The sequence below is a fragment of the Leiobunum rupestre genome, chromosome 4, assembly GCF_980474605.1.
Source record: "Leiobunum rupestre chromosome 4, qqLeiRupe1.1.hap1, whole genome shotgun sequence".
Taxonomy (NCBI): domain Eukaryota; kingdom Metazoa; phylum Arthropoda; class Arachnida; order Opiliones; family Sclerosomatidae; genus Leiobunum; species Leiobunum rupestre.
Window position 1 is genome coordinate 10,259,845 of NC_143387.1, and position 17,450 is coordinate 10,277,294.

At 38.8% G+C, this 17,450-nt stretch overlaps 1 protein-coding gene across 1 annotated transcript; it reads right to left on the minus strand.

The window, feature by feature from the left end:
* Positions 1 to 15,259: 15,259 nt before the first annotated feature.
* On the minus strand, positions 15,260 to 17,233 carry O-fut2 (O-fucosyltransferase 2). The gene is made up of 2 exons (XM_090171547.1): positions 17,214 to 17,233; positions 15,260 to 17,155 (listed from the first exon to the last, which is right to left on the minus strand). The coding sequence occupies exon 2, from the start codon at positions 17,104 to 17,106 to the stop codon at positions 15,757 to 15,759; it is 1,350 nt and encodes a 449-aa protein (XP_090027673.1). The 5' UTR covers positions 17,107 to 17,155; positions 17,214 to 17,233; the 3' UTR covers positions 15,260 to 15,756.
* Between the last annotated feature and the right edge of the window lie 217 nt (positions 17,234 to 17,450).

The window sequence follows — 17,450 nt, forward strand, 5'->3', positions numbered from 1 at the left end:
CCAAAGGCCATACAAGGGCATCCACCTCTGGGACCTTTATCATTTCTACCACCTTCGGTGATTACCGTCGCGGCTCAAGGACAAGAGTTTCGGCACTTACAAGGTTTTCAAGTAATTAACCGCTTGGCTAATTCTAGTGCAAGGTCCACTATTTCTTCCATTAAAACACTTAAATCTTGTTAATAAACCAACACAGCGATTTCTGCTTCTCTGACTCGTGAGTCAACGTTAGTCCAGGTTTTTCCCAGAATTAGCTGTAAATCTAAGAAATGTTAACTATTTAAAGTACAAATTTAAGTTTAAGTCATGTACATAATAAAGGTTGGTCCCCTATAGTCATTTTAAAGTATAAAGTCCCCAAAGAACTATGTGGCCTGAGTTCCCAGACGATAAATGTGAGATCCCCATTAAGTTTTAGTCAAATATTAAAGTTAAATGTAAAGTAATGTAGATTAAGCCTTGAAAAGTATAATAAAACTTCCAAAAACCGCCCTAGCATAAACAATGCTTTCGAGAGAGAAACTCCGCTTAACAACAAGTCAAGGACACCTCATGTGATCACAGACCCCAGAAACAACGTTATCGGAAACGACCTAGTCACGTAGACCCGAAAAAGCATGGCCGAAGGCGTAAGCCACCCCCATCCGTCCCAAATACCCAATGCCCAAGAAGAGCACCATCATTAAGTAATGATGGACAAGACCGTGGGCATAAAAGAAACCCGCACCCTCGAAACAGAATAAGAAAACAGAAGAGAAACCCGAAGAGACTTGCAGGCGGAAGCTCCGCTCCGTCATGGCCCGACCCTTCATTTAGAAACTTTAAACTTTAACCCAAACTTAGAAACTTTAGCGAAGTCTAAATGAAATTAAGAGAACCCCTAGCATTAAAACGTCAATCCCTGATGACATCCAGCGAGTCCCCTGACGTATCCAGCTATGAAAGTCAATGAGTCCAGAGAGAAAGCTAATCCCAATCCAAAGAGAGCCAGAGACGTAAATCAGATCCAGAGTCCGAGAATTCCGTTCAGGTCCGAAAGAGTTATCCCGACGAAGACTGCTGAGAGCCTACTTGCGTAATCCGGAAATCCCGTAACCCGGAACCCCGTAAACCGAAGAGGATACAGCAGAGTCGTCATATTCCAGAGAAAGAGTCCTCGCCTTCCATAGCAACTTCGGGTCAAGCGACGCATCGTGAATCAGGAGAGAAAGAGGGCTCTGGGAGCCACTACGATCTGCTGCCTGGATTCATCCCTTTCCGTTCGGGGAACGTGCAATCCTTTCCGCGTGTGTTTCGACGAAGTGTGGTGACTGTTCGCGTGAGCCCCCCCCCCCCCTAGCCCATATCGGACTGTCGGAACGAGACGGACCCGGATGTTTTTACCCCACCGTTTTGACCTCAGTTGTTTCGCCCCCGCCGTTTTGACCCGAGGCCAGTTCGGCCCCGACCCTATCGACCCCGACCACTTTGACCAAGTCCCCTAACCCTACGTAAAGTTCCATTTTACCTGTGAGTTTACTGGTTTGAATACACAATTTGATGATGTGCAGAAAGCTACATTGTTAACGGTGATGGGAACTGCTTGCTTCCGGGTTTACCGAGATCTACCTTTATCAGCCTTGCAAACAGCGTCAGTTACAACTATTATCACAGCAATGGACAGCCATTTTGCTTCACTACGAAATGTGATTTATGAACGTTATATCTTTCATACAGCATTTCAACAACCTGCAGAAACCATCCAACGTCTGCGAAAACTTGTAAAGACTTGTGATTACGTAACTCCACCAACTGGCCCTGCAGCACAAGCTACCGCAGCTCGAATAACTTCCTCGCAGATTGATGACTTCGTACGGGATCATTTCGTCCTTGAAATGTTAGATTCCCGATTTCAAACTCAACTACTAAACAAACCAAACTTAACGTTGGCCAAAGCTTTAGAAATGTGCCGCACTAAATGAACTCACTTGCAGACAAGTTCAACAACTCGGGAACCCTGATAAGAAGGATGAAACTAAATCCATCCATCACTTGAACAATCACTTAAACAACAATCATCAAAAGGTACACCTAAAAAATAGAAATGCTTGCCCAGCTTTTGGCAAGACTTGTTGTAGCAAGTGTAAACAATTCAACCATTTTGCAAAATGTTGTAAATCTACCTCGAATAAGGGCAATTATGCAAAGACTTCCTATAAGAAGAAAAATAGAAAACAAATCCATATTGTTGACGAAGCTAATCCACCGAACTCTGACGATTCGTGCTACTCTCTGGATTATGTTGCAGTTTCCAAAACTACAAATGGAAAGTACTTTACTACACTGATCTTAGGAAATTTCAACTTGATTGTGGTTCGACATGCAACGTTATTGGTAAGAAACTCTACGATTCCTTACCCATTCACAAGAAGACCTTGGAAGTACACAACTCTCGACTTAATTGCTATAACGACTCCATTATTAAACCTATTGGAATTGCAATTATACGTTGTAAATACAAGAATAGAGAATACGATATTGAATTCCAAGTAGTCAAGAGTGACAAGACTCCTCTGCTCTCACGAGAAACCTGTGAAAAACTAGGTTTAATTAAGATCAACACTAAAACCCCAGATTCTACCTTAGAAACTTCGTCTTCCGAAATGACCAAAAATAAAATCGAACCTATCACACTATTCAGTCCCTTAACTAAACAAAAATACTTGAAGACTGCTCTGACGTTTTTGAAGGCCTTGGTTGCAGTAGCGTAGCCAGGATTTTGTTTCGGGGGGGGGCACACCATTGAAAAGAAGTAAAAAAATAAAAATATTTGTACGTACGACCATACGTTTCGGGGGGGGCATGTGCCCCCTGTGCCCCCCCCCCCTGGCTACGCCACTGCTTGGTTGTCTTCCAGCATACTGTCACTTGGAAGTTGACAAAGATGTTACTCCAGTACAACATCGTCCAAGAATGGTTCCGGTGGCACTGAAAGACGCTCTTAAATCTCGTATTGCTGAACTAGAACAACAAGACGTCCTTGAAAAAGTGACCGAACCAACGGACTGGATCTCAAGTATGGTGGTCGTACGAAAACCCTCGAAGACAATGCGAATCTGTATAGACCCTCTTGATCTCAACGGCGCACTTTAACGACCAAAGTATCCGTTACCAACCATCAAAGAAGTATTACCACGACTCGCTAAAGCAAAGGTATTCTCCGTCCTTGACGCAAAAAATGGGTTTTGGCAAGTTCGTTTGGACGAGGAAAGTACCAACTATACGACTTTCTGGACTCCTTTCGGCAGATACAAGTGGAAACGGCTACCATTTGGCTTGTCAGTATCACCCGAAGAATATCAACGATGATTGAACGAGGTGCTAGAAGGTTTATCAGGAATTGAAAATATAACTGATGATATAATTTGCATTGGTTGTGGCAACACTATTGAAGACGCAATTCAAGACCATGATAAAAACCTCATAGCACTCCTTGAAAGCTCCAGAAAATGTAACTTGAAGCTTAACAAGTCTAAAATGAGACTGCGAATACCTGAAGTACAATACGTTGGCCACCTCTTAACTTCACAAGGCGTTTGTCCCGACCCTGAAAAAGTCCGGGCAATAAAAGATATGCCTCTCCCTCACAACGTACAGTCGCTGCAAAGCTTCATTGGTTTCATTACGTATCTCGCAAAATTTCTCCCCAAGTTATCAGACTATACGGAACCTCTACGACAAATCATACGAAAAGAGACTCCTTGGGTTTGGGAGCAGATACATTCCGCTGCTTTTGAGGCAGTCAAGAACCTAGCATGTACAGTCCCGGTTCTTCGATACTACAATGTTGAAGACGAAGTCACAATCCAATGTGACTCCACCGAGTTTGTATTAGGTGCTACTTTGCTTCAGAACGGACAGCCCGTTGCCTTTGCTTCCAAGTCGCTAACAGACACTGAGCGCAGAAACGCTCAGATAGAGAAAGAGTGTCTGGCAATTGTATTCAACTGTCAGCGATTTTATCAATACCTGTGTGGTAGAGACAAAATCACAGTGGAAACAGACCATAAACCTTTAGAAAATATTTGGAAGAAACCACTACTGACAGCACCAAAATGTTTACAAAGCATGCTACTTAAACTTAAAAATTTTAATCTCTCAGTCTGCTACAAAAAGGGCTCGGAGATATACATTGCTGACTGCCTCTCCAGAGTTCCTTTACCCTTGGATAAATCATCTAGCACTCAAAAAGATAACCTCATATTTCACCTCGACTATTTTGAGGATATCAAACACGAAGACTAGTTACGCGTCTCCGTTGACCGATTGGCTAAAATTCGCAACTTTTGGAATTTCCGCGATTAATTAACAGTTGATGATGAACTTATTTACAAAGACTCTCGAGTTCTAATTCCCCGAGCCATGCAACAAGAAATGATCACAATCTTACACTCAAGTCACTGCGGTGTCCAAGCTTGTCTCCGCAAGGCACGTGAAGGGGTCTATTGGCCTGGAATTACCGATCAGATTAAACAAGCACTTAGACAATGCACTATCTGCAACGAATTTAGCGTGGCTCAAGCTAAAGAACCTTTATTATCCGTCCCTCTTGCTTCGCTTCCTTGACAAAATACTTAGTTATGGTCGATATATATTCCGACTATTGGGAGGTTGACCCCTTACCAGACTCTACCGGTGCAACAGTTGTCGAATGCTGCAAACGCCACTTCAGCTGTTTTGGCATTCCCGAAGTGGTCATATCGGACAACGGCCCTCCTTTTAATGGCCGTACTTTTCAAGAGTTCGCTAGAAACTTCGTCACCTTATCATTCACAAGGGAATGGAAAGGCGGAATCAGCCGTAAAAATTGCGAAAACTATGTTGCAAAAGTATGAACGCTCCAAAGAAGACCTACACATGGCTTTGCTTGATTGGCGAAACTCTCCAAGAGAAGGCGTTAATTCTAGTCCTGCCTTCGCTCCCGATTACTTTTCACGGATCGCCAACTTAAACCACAAGTGGTAAAGGACGTTATAAAACAACAAGAAAAGAAACGACTTAAAAGTAAAGCGCAATTCGATTAACACACTACACCTTTACGAGACTTACAACCTGGTGAACTCGTATGGGTTAAGCCGAATCCCAACTTAACACAGAGATTATGGAAGGAAGGCGTGGTACTCAAAAGGATTTCTGAACGTTCCTACATGGTACGCATTGATGAAAAAGACTATAGGCCCAACCGAATTGTTCTCATGACCCAAAAATGTGAACAGCACCAATTATCAATGAGCCCTTACAACGTTCTATGCCTTTGATACCACATCCTGTACCTTAAACGGTACAAAGCTCCAACCAACTTCAATCACCAACTGTACAATCTGAACAAACTACTAGCAGCAATATTCCTTCAGCTGCAGTAACAGAAAAGAAACAAACCACCTCTGACACTTCCGCTTGAGGCTATACCACAATCAACAAATAGTACTCCAGTTAGAGAGTCACTATCTCGAACGAAAATCAGAAAGTTACCAGCTATTCCTGCCACTCCTAAGTCAACGCGCACACCAACCTCACTGCCGCGCCAAGTTACTCGTACAAGAAGTGGCAGACAAGTGAACACCCCAACTAAGTTCAAAGAATATGTCCGACAGTGATACATTCGGTATAGTATAGTATTACCCATTTAAATGTGTTCCTTTGATGTACAATATCTCACAATATTCTTAAATCTTATATAACTTAACAACCTAAATAACATTCAATTAAAAAAGGGATGTTTCATATTCAGATTTTCATAGTTACCGCCTGTTGTGTCGTGAGTTGTAATAAAGCTCTGATGGTTGTTATAAACTAAATACTTTTTATTAACAAATAGTGAATAAATGAACTTATCTACATTCTTCTCTCCTAACTCTGATCTCTCTTGTTTTTGTTATATATTTTTGTTGTAGTGACCCTAACTCCCTCTATTTACCAAAATAGGAACTACTTATATTTACGTGGGAATATTTGAATGGGTATTACAACAGATGATTATTTACATGACTACATAACACCGCCTTACCTTTCAAATCTCCCGCTTTAAAGGGGCTTCAAAGTTCGGTGGCAAAATGTGTGTAAAGTCAGTACAGTGCGAAATTTATGGTTGACTCTGCCCGCCTCTGCCAAGGCCGAGTGAGGGGTTGGGGGGAATGAAAAGCATGCTCAATTTTCTTTTTTTTGCCACCGATTTTTAGAGCCCCTTTAAAGTATTAACACTCTAGTCCCTAAAATTCAACCAAATAAAGCCAGATGTTATTTTTGTATAAACTTTCACTGTTTGTTAATTTACTTTAGAAAGATAAAACAAATACGAAACATCTATCACCTTGAGTTTTCAACGACTACGATATATCTGCGTGATTATTTTGCTTTTTGCCGACGATTCGAAGCTTTCCCACAAAATTAGATCGCGTTCTGATTCTCTCGTGTTGCGGAAGGACTTGGATGCGGTGGTTGGCTGGGCTGATTGTCACGGGCTCTCCTTCGACAATACTAAATGCTCTGTTCTTCATTTGGATCGCAATAATCCTAATTTTTTTTTACACTACAATGGTACTCCCATTAATTCCACGCTCTCCGAGCGTGATCTGGGGGTCATTGTTGACCCTCACCTTAAATTTTCCGCTCATACCAACAAGGTTGCAAAACGGGTTCATTCGGTGGCGGGGTTGATTCGTCGTAATTTAAATTTTCGGAACCCTAAACATATTAAACAGCTTTACAATTCTCTCACTCTCCCCATCATTGATTTTTGTTTCCCTGTTGGGACTCCGCATTTATCCACAGATCTTACGAATTTGCAAAAGGCGCAAAATCAGTTTACTAAATTGGTTACCAATTTTGATAAGCTCCCTGCTCCCTCCCGGTTAAAAGCCCTCGCTATTCATTGTACTCCTATTCGACACAAAATTAATAATTTAAGTCTTTTGCACAAATTTTTTTATAATGACTTAGTACTTAATTTTTCCGATTATTTTTCTTTAAGCGAAGAGTCCAGAACCCGTGGTCACTCGCCCAAAACTAAAACTTCCGTCCGTTTTAATTTCTTTTCGAGTAGTGTCATTAATGTATGGAATTCGCTCCCAAATGAAATCGTAACTGAAAAAACGTTATTCTGTTTTCCGCTCAAAATTAATAGCCTTCTTTGATTTAGAGAATTGATTGATTGATTTTATTTTTCGCTTTGTGGTTTTCTATATTTTGATCTTTTATTCCTATCCTTGTATTATGTTTTTCTGCGTACAAGTCAGTTTTGGCTTTGCAGATATTGTTTGTTGTATAATTAAATAAATAAATAAATAAATAAATAAATATACTATAAGCATTCCTCCGCTGCAGCTTTTCTCGACGGACCATGGCTTCGTACTATAGGTGAAATTTCAGACTGATTTTGACTATACAGTCTCAAATTCTCGCCTCTTCTTTTGGGAAGGCGCTACCTTACGGTATAAGAAAATTGTGAAAATTCAGACTAGGTTATCCGTCCTAAATTGGGTGATAATGTACCTTTAAGAGGCTTCTTTAAGTAGAGTATGGTCGGAAATTGAACAGAAATATTAAAATGACATATTGGACATTGAAATGCCACAAAAGCGATTAAACTTAAGTGATTTTCGGCCAACTCGTAAAGCTGGTTGAAATTATGTTTATAAATAATTTCTTAATTAATTAGCAGAATATCATTTATTAGTTAAAATTTTTACAGGGCTAGGCTAAAAGGAAGCAAAAAGTAAATGTTTTATAGTGCATTAACGAATTTCACGTTTTTGCCGTTAGGGGCGCTCTTGACTTTTACTTATAGAGTAAAAGTTCTGTAAGAATATTATCAAGATAAAATAGGGGAGAGTGTAGCTCTTCGCCGAACGCGCGCGTCACCTTGTTTGAGGGGAACAAATCCTCAAGAGTAGTTGTCGCCCCCCCCCCCTCCCGCAGAAGCCTCTTCACATTTTCATGAGTATCTCGTTTTTTTTGTTACCAAAAAAAAAGTTCGTTTTTAATTTTAATTTAAAACCGAGCTAACGGTTTTTTTACGATATATTTATGTTACATTATATTTATAAACAAAAGGCGTGTTAAAAGTAAATTTATATTTTCAATTACGAAATTTAGATCAATGGGATATTTCGTCACGTCTGCTAAGCTTTGTAGTAGTCTGCCTGCCTAAAGTTTTACAGTTTATGTCAAGTCAAAATGGCAACGCGAGGAATCATATTAAACCCAGTCAACTCATTTTGATATATAATTTTGTGTTACAGGAGCATAATAGAAAACTACAAAACAGTGGTGCGTTAAAAAAACTTTGTAACATTTTGTGCATTATATATTAAGTTCGTAAATATTAAAAGCCATGAAACCAAGGGTTAAATTTCTGACATTTTAGCGCGCTTTTCGTAGAAAACGAGATATAAACGTATCCCAGAGTACCTCGGCCAGCACTATATTCCCGAGAAGAATGACGTTGGGGTCCCATGACTTAAGCGCGTCTTTATTGCTTCTCGCTCGCGGGAGGGGGGAGTTTGAAAACATTGAGCCTGTCCAACAGGTTGTATACTATTGGACCGAATCCCGTTTGACCAAATCCCATTGAACCGAAAAGTATTTTCGTTTATAGCCCAACATGGCGGGATTCAGTTGAATGGGAAATTTAAATCTGGTTTGTTTTCACTTCGGGTAGGTTAGTTCAGGTTGGGTTAGGTTAGGTTAGGTTAGTTCATGTTGGGTTGGGTTGGGTTAGGTTAGGCTAGGTTAGGTTAGGTTAGGTTGGGTTGGGTTAGATATGGTAGGCAACTATTTCACATCGGGTCTTATCAAGGTTATTTTCCAAAATTAAACCCGGAAAATATCAAATTTCAAGGTAAAAAGGTCTAAAAATACACGTCGGTACGAAATAATAAATATTTAAGACATAGTTTAGCCCAAATTAGATATACTATCGTCACGTAACCTACGATATATAAATATGTATCATTAACGGTATATTGAATGAAAACCGCGCAAAACGCGGTTTTCGGTCGATTGGAATTCGGTTGAATGGTACATTCGGACGAATGGAATTTCGGTCCAATGGTCTACAATCCTCCAACAAGGTAGCAAGCGAAGGGAAAGGTCATTTTTGTTTTAAGAGCTACACTCTCCCCTATTTCTCTTGATATTATTCGTTCAAACGGATTTTGCAACACCACTCACTGCGTAAACTTAAGGAAAACTGTGATCATAACATGCTTATTTCTTATAGACCGATTCCAAATGACAGTGAATTAAAACTTTGATCCCCTTCTACGTCATAACGTCGTCTCATCTTCGTCTACCAAGCTTAAAGGAAGGCGACGGCACAGACGACGTCATGACGTAGAGGAAGCGCTAATGAGTCTCTACAAGTCGGAGGAAGCAGAATTTTAACTTAATTAAGGGCCAAACAACCGTTTTAATAAATATGGGTTAAAATCAAGTAGCTCCTCTCCTTGATAGCTGATCCGGGCCATTAAATTCTGCTATTTTTCTAAAACCAATTCCGGAGTTCGCGTCGGAAACTAGGAAAATCATATGCAACATAACATCCATAAGCAGTGGCGTAGCCAGGGTGCACATGCCCCCCCGAAACGTATGGTCGTACGTACTATTATTTTAGTTTGTATACCTTTTTTTTTCAATGGTGTGCCCTCCCCCCCGAAACAAAATCCTGGCTACGCCACTGTCAATAAGTATGACAATTAGCAATAATTATCACCGAACTAATTATCAGAGTTATTGCGTAATAAATATTTAGTTCAGCACAGAGTATCCTAATGTGTAAATATGACGGTGAAATATACTACTACCAACGACAATAATAAGCTACTCAGTTCGGTTGCTAGTTTAAGTCCAAGCTGGGTGAGAGGGTCGGTGTTGAAAAATGTTCAATAAAAAAATAAGCAATAAAGCAATACGAAAGTGTCATATTTAATGTTATTATGTTACTTATGGTAAAATTAAAGGGCCACATCGGCGTTTAACAAATTCAGCCCGAAAGTAACACATGGTAGCATATACGACCGATTCTACTCTAGAAACCAGTGCATTAAAGGGGCTCCAAAGTTCGGTGGCAAAATGTGTGTAAAGTCAGTAAAGTGCGAAATTTACGGTTGACTCTGCCCGCCTCTGCCAAGGTCGAGTGAGCGGTTGGGGGAATGAAAAGCATGCTCAATTTTTTTTTTGCCACCAAATGTCGCTGTGGCCCTTTAACTGCTTTTTTGAATAAAAGTGACTGTACAGGTTGTGTTTTTAACTACAAATATTTAATTTCTACGATTACACAAATTTTCATAAGTCCCTGAATTTTCCCCTGACGTTGTAGGCCTGCTCTTTGAAGTAAATAATGGAATTCACCCAAAGATGGGCAAAAAATCATTTGGCGAATAACGAATAAATTACTAAATAACAAAATATCTGATCATATTTATTCGTCGATTGACAGGGCTAAATATTTTAGGTATAGTTATTTAGCAATTAAACAAATATTTTGTCGTGGTCTTATTTGGTAAATAATTTAAAAAATAATATTTTCGACTATTATCTGGAAAATAATATTTTACGAGTATTTCATGAACATTCATTTGCTAAATTGTTTTTAACAAAATATTTTCCGTCATTTATTTCGCGGAATAAAAAAATTGAAATATTTTCTTAAATTTAAATAACGAATAAGGATTAAGGTGACCTTTGTTCTTTTCGTTTTAGTTAATCGAGTAAACGCAAGGTTCGTAAAAAATGCTTATCGCACTATATGGAGTAAACTGTGGCGGGATATTTGACTTCTTGATAATGGCAACGTTTAACGCTAATGCCACCGACAAAGCGCCTCCAGTTTGAAGCTTTGGACGCAGTGGCGTAATGACAAATTTCGAGCCCCTCGCAGGATATCAAAAGGCCCCTTTGTAAAAGAAATGTATTTGATATAAATTATTAGTAGTGTCGTATTTAATGGAATGCAATATATTATATGTCTATTTAAATTAAAAACCGCAAATTTCATTTACTGAAATTTGAAAATTAAAATATTATATTCAAAAGCTTCCTTTAGATATTTTTTGCGATTTCTACCGTAGGATATTGAGTCAGATTGAATTTTAGTATTGTTTAAAGGCTGTCTTTTATTCGTCCCGTAACCCATTTTTCTCCATTTTTACAAGTTTTCCTTGTTAAAATACTTAAAACGAAAGGGCCCCCTAGTTTGTGAAAATAAAAAGCCCCCCCCCCGCGTTCGCGGGGTCTGCAGGTCCTTAGTTACGCCACTGTTTGGACGATGCTACGTTAATTATGGGGTCGGCAGTATTAGATTAATGTTTTTATTAATTTACTGCCCTTCCGTAATTTTTGCCTTGGGTAAACGATACCCCTAGCTAAACTGGAACCCGGGGCGGTCAGTCCTTCCCCCATTTTCCGCCACGGCTACAATTCTTTTCTCGTGATCTACCATTTCAATCTTGGAATGTCATATTATCGCGTAAAAAAAAATTCACGTATCTTCGTAAGGTTTGTGTATATAGTAAAGGTAAATGATGCTTTCAAGTAAAAATTAGTAGCATTAATTAAATAATTAATTTTTAGCTACAGTGGTGTAGCTATAGGGCCGGCGCTAGAACAGGCGAGCGAGGCGAGCGTCTAGGGCCTCGCACTAAGCGACACGTTTTGTGGTCCCCACACCTAAGGGCACTTTTGGGAGTCCCCTTACTTAGCGGCACTTATTTGGACCCCTCATTTATTCCATCGCAAAACATGTGTGTTGTGAGAAGGGGCCTCACTCACATGTCGCTGCCTCCCCTCCGACAGGTCTGCTGTGCCTTCGCTGTGACATTAAATAGTGACCACCATTGCTGGGTAATATTGATACTCTTTGTTAAAATAAAAATGGTGTCGAAAATTGTAAAGTCTTTGGAATTTGTATTGTATTTTCTTACAAATTGGCCATATATTCAGTTATTTTCCTTGAGTCTAGCTGTTTCAAATAATTCGTTATGTACTAAATAAAAAATAAACGGAAGCTATTTTTGACGATCTATTTGTAAACCACGCCAACCCGAAATATCTGATGACAAAATAGTTCAGTCTTCTTTATTTGCAAAATACATTTATTTCAAATGATTTATTAAAACAGATATTTTGGCCTTTTTATTTATAAACTTATTTTATTAAAAAACATTTTCCTATATTTATTTAAAATATTTTTCTCTAAATAAATTAATTGTAACGTTATTTATAAATAACAACTGACACGAAAAAAATTTATTCGTTATTCGCCAAATGATTTTTTGCCCATCTCTGAATTCACCATATATTAATATTTTACACGTTTTTGTAAATACAAAAAATATTTATTTGTCATTTCAAAATATAACTATACAAAATATCCCAAATAAATAAGTTGATACAGTGTATATCAAATCCGGTATTTTATCGACTATGGTCACAGTTAAAAATATGCTAATATTAAGTTCTAAAACAAATTCAGCAGTAACATAAAATTTTAATTTTACTTTCAGTATTTCAATTTTTCGGTATAATTTAAACAGCTTAAACGGTTTGAAAAATCGGTGTGAAAATAGAGTAGCTTCTCGTCTTTCGTACCTCAGTGCAGTTGAGGATAATCATATTCTTGAATTTTTCGAGCCCTATTTACGGAGCTCGCGCAGGAAACTGGCAAAATTCACACTCCATAGCCGCGACCCTTTCAAAACTCACAGAACCTTTGAATTTAGAGGGTAGGACTAAAGCTTCACAAGACGGAAAGAAAGAAGCTACCTGAATTCAACCCGAATTTTTCGAAGTATGCCTATCCTTCGAGCCATCTACTTTAATGCCTGTCAACTTAATGTGTGAAGAAATAGCAGACAACTTTTGAATAGGAATGTTCTTTTATAGCGTTTTCCATTTGATTGCTCAAGATTCGCTCAGAATCTGTCTCTGACGTCATAGATCTCGCCCCAATCGACTAGAGTAAAACCGCAAATAGAACATTCCATGGACATATTCCCGCGCTTTGTTGTTTTTCGTCTGCTAGTAATTAGAATTTTCGCGTCTTGGTCTGCCATTTTGCCAAAAAATCTAAAAGGAACACGCGAAAATTTGCTCCGATCTCGATCCGTTGATCTGTCGAAATCGGCAGATCGGTTTTGGGCGATCTCGGAGCACCCGAGAACACGCGAAACTAATTGATCGGAGCAGATCCGAGCACGCTAATGGAACATAAAATGTTGATCAGAGCGATCTAGAGTGCTCGAGAGCAGTCAAATGGAAAACGCTATAACTGAAGTGTTCATCCTTTACATCAGAGATAATTTTGAACGAGCAGACAGCTTTCACACATTCGATTTAAAACTCAGTCGGTAGGCGGCGATACTTCTGACCAAAGTTTAAACTACGCACGAAGCTTATAGAAAATGCATAGGAATGTACACGTAGAATTTTTTTTATTCAAAGAAGAAAGGGCTGATGTGAGTCTGAGAAGACCGCGAGCCCGGCGAAGACACCATATGATTAATCAGGGCGAGATATGTGGGACGGCCACGCTAACGGGGGGATACGTTGGGACAGGGGTGGGGACACCCGTGGCGGAAGTATTCCGACCACCCGTTGGGGGATTGGTGGTCCTCCCCACACGGCCATCCACAAACTCTGCCTCCCAGACGCCTGGGATTACAGGAGTGAGCCACTACTCCCGGCTACACGTAGAATTATTTCTCACAGACTGAATGTTTTCTAGCGCTGGCATAAACATTGAGTTCTGCTGTGGCTGGGGTCTTGAAGAACACAGTCTTAAAATCAAGTATTAACCGAAACAGCTATCATTATGCGTTGGCGACACCTATCTATCAAAGAAAATATAATTTTTCTTTTAAATGTCGTCTGTTTATACTTGTTTCACGCAAGTGGTACATAGCGCCACTGGCTTAAATTATTAACATCGGTAAATTGCGGTAGATGACGCCACCGACAAATGATAACTGTTTTGCTTCCTTTATGCACCCAGCCATCAAATTTTGGGCTATAGGCGCTTATATTAAAAGGTGGCTAAAAATGCAGACCCGTCAACCAAAATTTGAATTTATATTAAAGACCAATAAGAAATTGCTACTTCGTTATTAAAAGTTAAAATACCTAAAAAATAGCTCTTTCTATAAAATAATATATACGCATACATGTATAAAAAGTGTTATTTTTTGGAGCGCGAACTTCCTAATATTGCCGTGTAGGGTCTCGTGCGTTTTCGCGCGACCTCAACAAAAACAAAAATATACGTGCGCTCTCTAATAGCGTTTTCCATTGGAGCTGCTCCGAAGTGCTTCAGAATTGCCTTCTGACGTCATTGCTCCACGTCAGAAGTGTTCGGAGGAACGAATCTCCCACTTCCCAAAGAAATACGAAGCGTTTTACGGTGCAGAATGTTTCGCGCTTTATTCCAAATAATTTAAACGAGATCTCACGTTTAGCCTGTGTTTATCAAAATGGCTAATGATCAGGTGGTTTTAGACTCCTTTTATCTTCAATCAACAATTTCAAAGAAATGAAAATGAGGAAATCTATTGTTTCGTTTTTATAAATAGTGAGTTCATTTATTTACAATGTATTTTGAACTATCTGAGGAGGAAGATTCAAGAAATAAATGCGCAGCTGCCATTTCATTAACAGCGGCCATGTTTAAGACCCCAATGGAAAACGCTAGAAGTGATAAACTATTGCTCTATTTGGCTGCTCTGTCTCTTGAGTTGGAGCAGCTCGGAGCACTCCGGGAGGGGGCAAAAGAGTCAATGGAAGACGTACTTCTCTTTCGGAGATGCTCTTTTTATCCCAATGGAAAACGTCTTTTTTTGGAGCACTTGAGAAGTGCTAGGAAGACCCCAATGGAAAACGCTATAACTTTCACCAAGAATGTATTGAAGTTACTAAGAATATTGGACTACAGGATTCTGATTCCCATCCTCGCAGCCTTTGGAGCTTAAATTCGTCTGCTTTCCCATTCAAGTTTGCTATACGGTATGACCTTGAATGCGCCTTAAATGCAGACGAACTTTCTCCACAAAAGCTGCGAGGATGGTACCAGGGGTTAATGCTATGCTGAAATATTCTTAGTAACTTCAATACATTCTTGCTTTCACTGCTAGATGAATCTAACGTAATCACGTGACTTCTCGTATTTTATATAAAGAGCTATTACTTGGTTTCAATGAAAATCCTATTTTCCGGAAGTTAAAATTACTAATAATAATAATCAGCTAGGCTAATTCGCCAGGCACTACCTTAGGCCCAAGTCATGATAGTCATCTAGTGACTTTTAAAAGTGTACTAGGAAAAATTACTTCATATAGTCAAGAATGTATTGAAGTTACTTACATTCTTGATATAGTTAATAAATACATTTTCAAAAAAGATTCAAGAAATATTTTCGTAAAATATTAAGTAAAAACCATGTTTTCCTGATCACTTATTGCTCTATGCAACCATGTGTCTATTAATTTAAATTCGATTCGTAAATGGAGTTGCTGGGCCCACACAACATGTTCTTAGGGAGGGCTTGAAATAACTTGGTAAAAGCCTATGGATGAATTCTTTAACTCAGGTGGTATCATTGTTGAAGTTAGACCCTCCTCAACCCCTCGGACTTAAATTCGAGGCCACATAATTTATAGAAAATAGTATTGGTCACTCTTCTCACAAAATTTTTACACCTAAATTTAGATGATAATTAAGAAATTCGCTTTAATATGTAATTTTCCATTTAGCAGGTTGTGTACAAGTCATTTCATCATCTCCACAAAGCCTATTAAAAGTCGTTGATGGAAGAAATCCCAGAATTTCTCTCTCCTCTTGAATACGGAAAGAAAATGTTGATTCGTATGTTCCTATAAAATGCTTTGAATGTGCACAAATCCACTGATCAATAATGGCAACTGATCCAGCAAATGCGTCTGAAAATTCTTTATTATTGGGAGTATATTTAATCATTCCAGGAAGATTGTTTTCTAATTCAACTATTTCATCATTAGTTGCGTCACTTGCCACAAATATCTTAGTTAAATTAAGATTCTTTTGTAACGCTTTAAGCTGTTTTACAGCATGATGTAAACTAGGAACATTTTTACTTCTACTTTGAGCGAAATCTCCTCTTCTTAAATGAACAGCTAGGTATGGACCACCTTTAGCGTGGCCATGTTTTGGTTTCATTTCTCTCCAATCTGAAAGGACAATAGTTTCATCTTTTACATCTGTAGAATCGAGGAACTTTCTCCTAAAACCATCTCCAATAGCACGTAAATGAGTGGAAAACCGCATACTACGCCTTGCTGCCCAGTAATCAGAATCACCGAAACTATCGTGCAACACCACTTCAGCCCTGTCTATCATTACAGAAGCATAATTTCCTTCAACAAATTTTTCCAGAGAACTTGCATAACCTTGAGCAGTTACGCAATGAAAATCTTTGGCACGAACTTCTTTATAGCCCCAGAACTGCCCACTAAAACCATCTTTCGTTTTATAGTAAGGTGTTTCTGATTTGCAGTCCTCTATTGCAAATTTCTCTTTCCACTCTTCATCTTCATTCCACTCTTCTTGTTGAAGATAAAATACAACATCAATTGAAGGTCCTTGTTCTTTCAAGTACTCGGTGAATTCCATAACAGGCACATAAAAACTCAAACTTTCAATATCAAAGAAAGAACTCCAAGAGAGTTTCATTTGACGCTTTGGTGAGCCTCTGTGATTAATTTCCCAGTGATAGAGAGGCCCCCAAGGGGGCAGAACCAAAACCCATTGCAATGACGGTTTTCCTCTTATCAGTTTTCTAACCATACCAGCTATTCTCATATAAACATCTCTCCTCAAGTTAAATCCCTCGCCTGGATTAACATTGTACAAAATATACTTCTTTTTTTGCTTATTAAAAAAAGAATTCGGCTGCCCATTAATATCAGATTCACAGTCCTTGTTGTCATCTTTAGCGTTGCCCAAAAAACAAGACTGATCAAGCTCTTGTGAATAACATAAGATTATAGAGAAAATAACTGCAATAGAAGCAGTAATTCTCAAATTTTGTGACCTTCTCCGCATACTGAAAGTAGTATATCCACATTAAACTTTTACATATGCAAAATCAAGCCTGAAATTTAAATTAAAGTTTAACAAATTAAAATAAATAAGATGTTTTATAACATTACATTTTCATCGTGAATCGTGAATCGTGATAGACCAAGTAAAGTGATATGTTAAGCTTTACGGCTTGTATCAAATTTCAACTCTTATTATATTTAAAGCTAGACATTCAAGCAGACGAAATCACGAAAATATTAAGTTTCTGGAAGGTGTGAAATAAGGGATTTGATATTACAATAAATCGGCAACCGCTGGACTTGTTATCACTACATAACTTTTTGTAATTTTTTCATATTCCTCGT

What these genes read in the sequence shown, in the direction of transcription:
- O-fut2 (XM_090171547.1), bottom strand. Translation starts at nt 17,106, where the DNA reads ATGCGGAGAAGGTCACAAAATTTGAGAATTACTGCTTCTATTGCAGTT.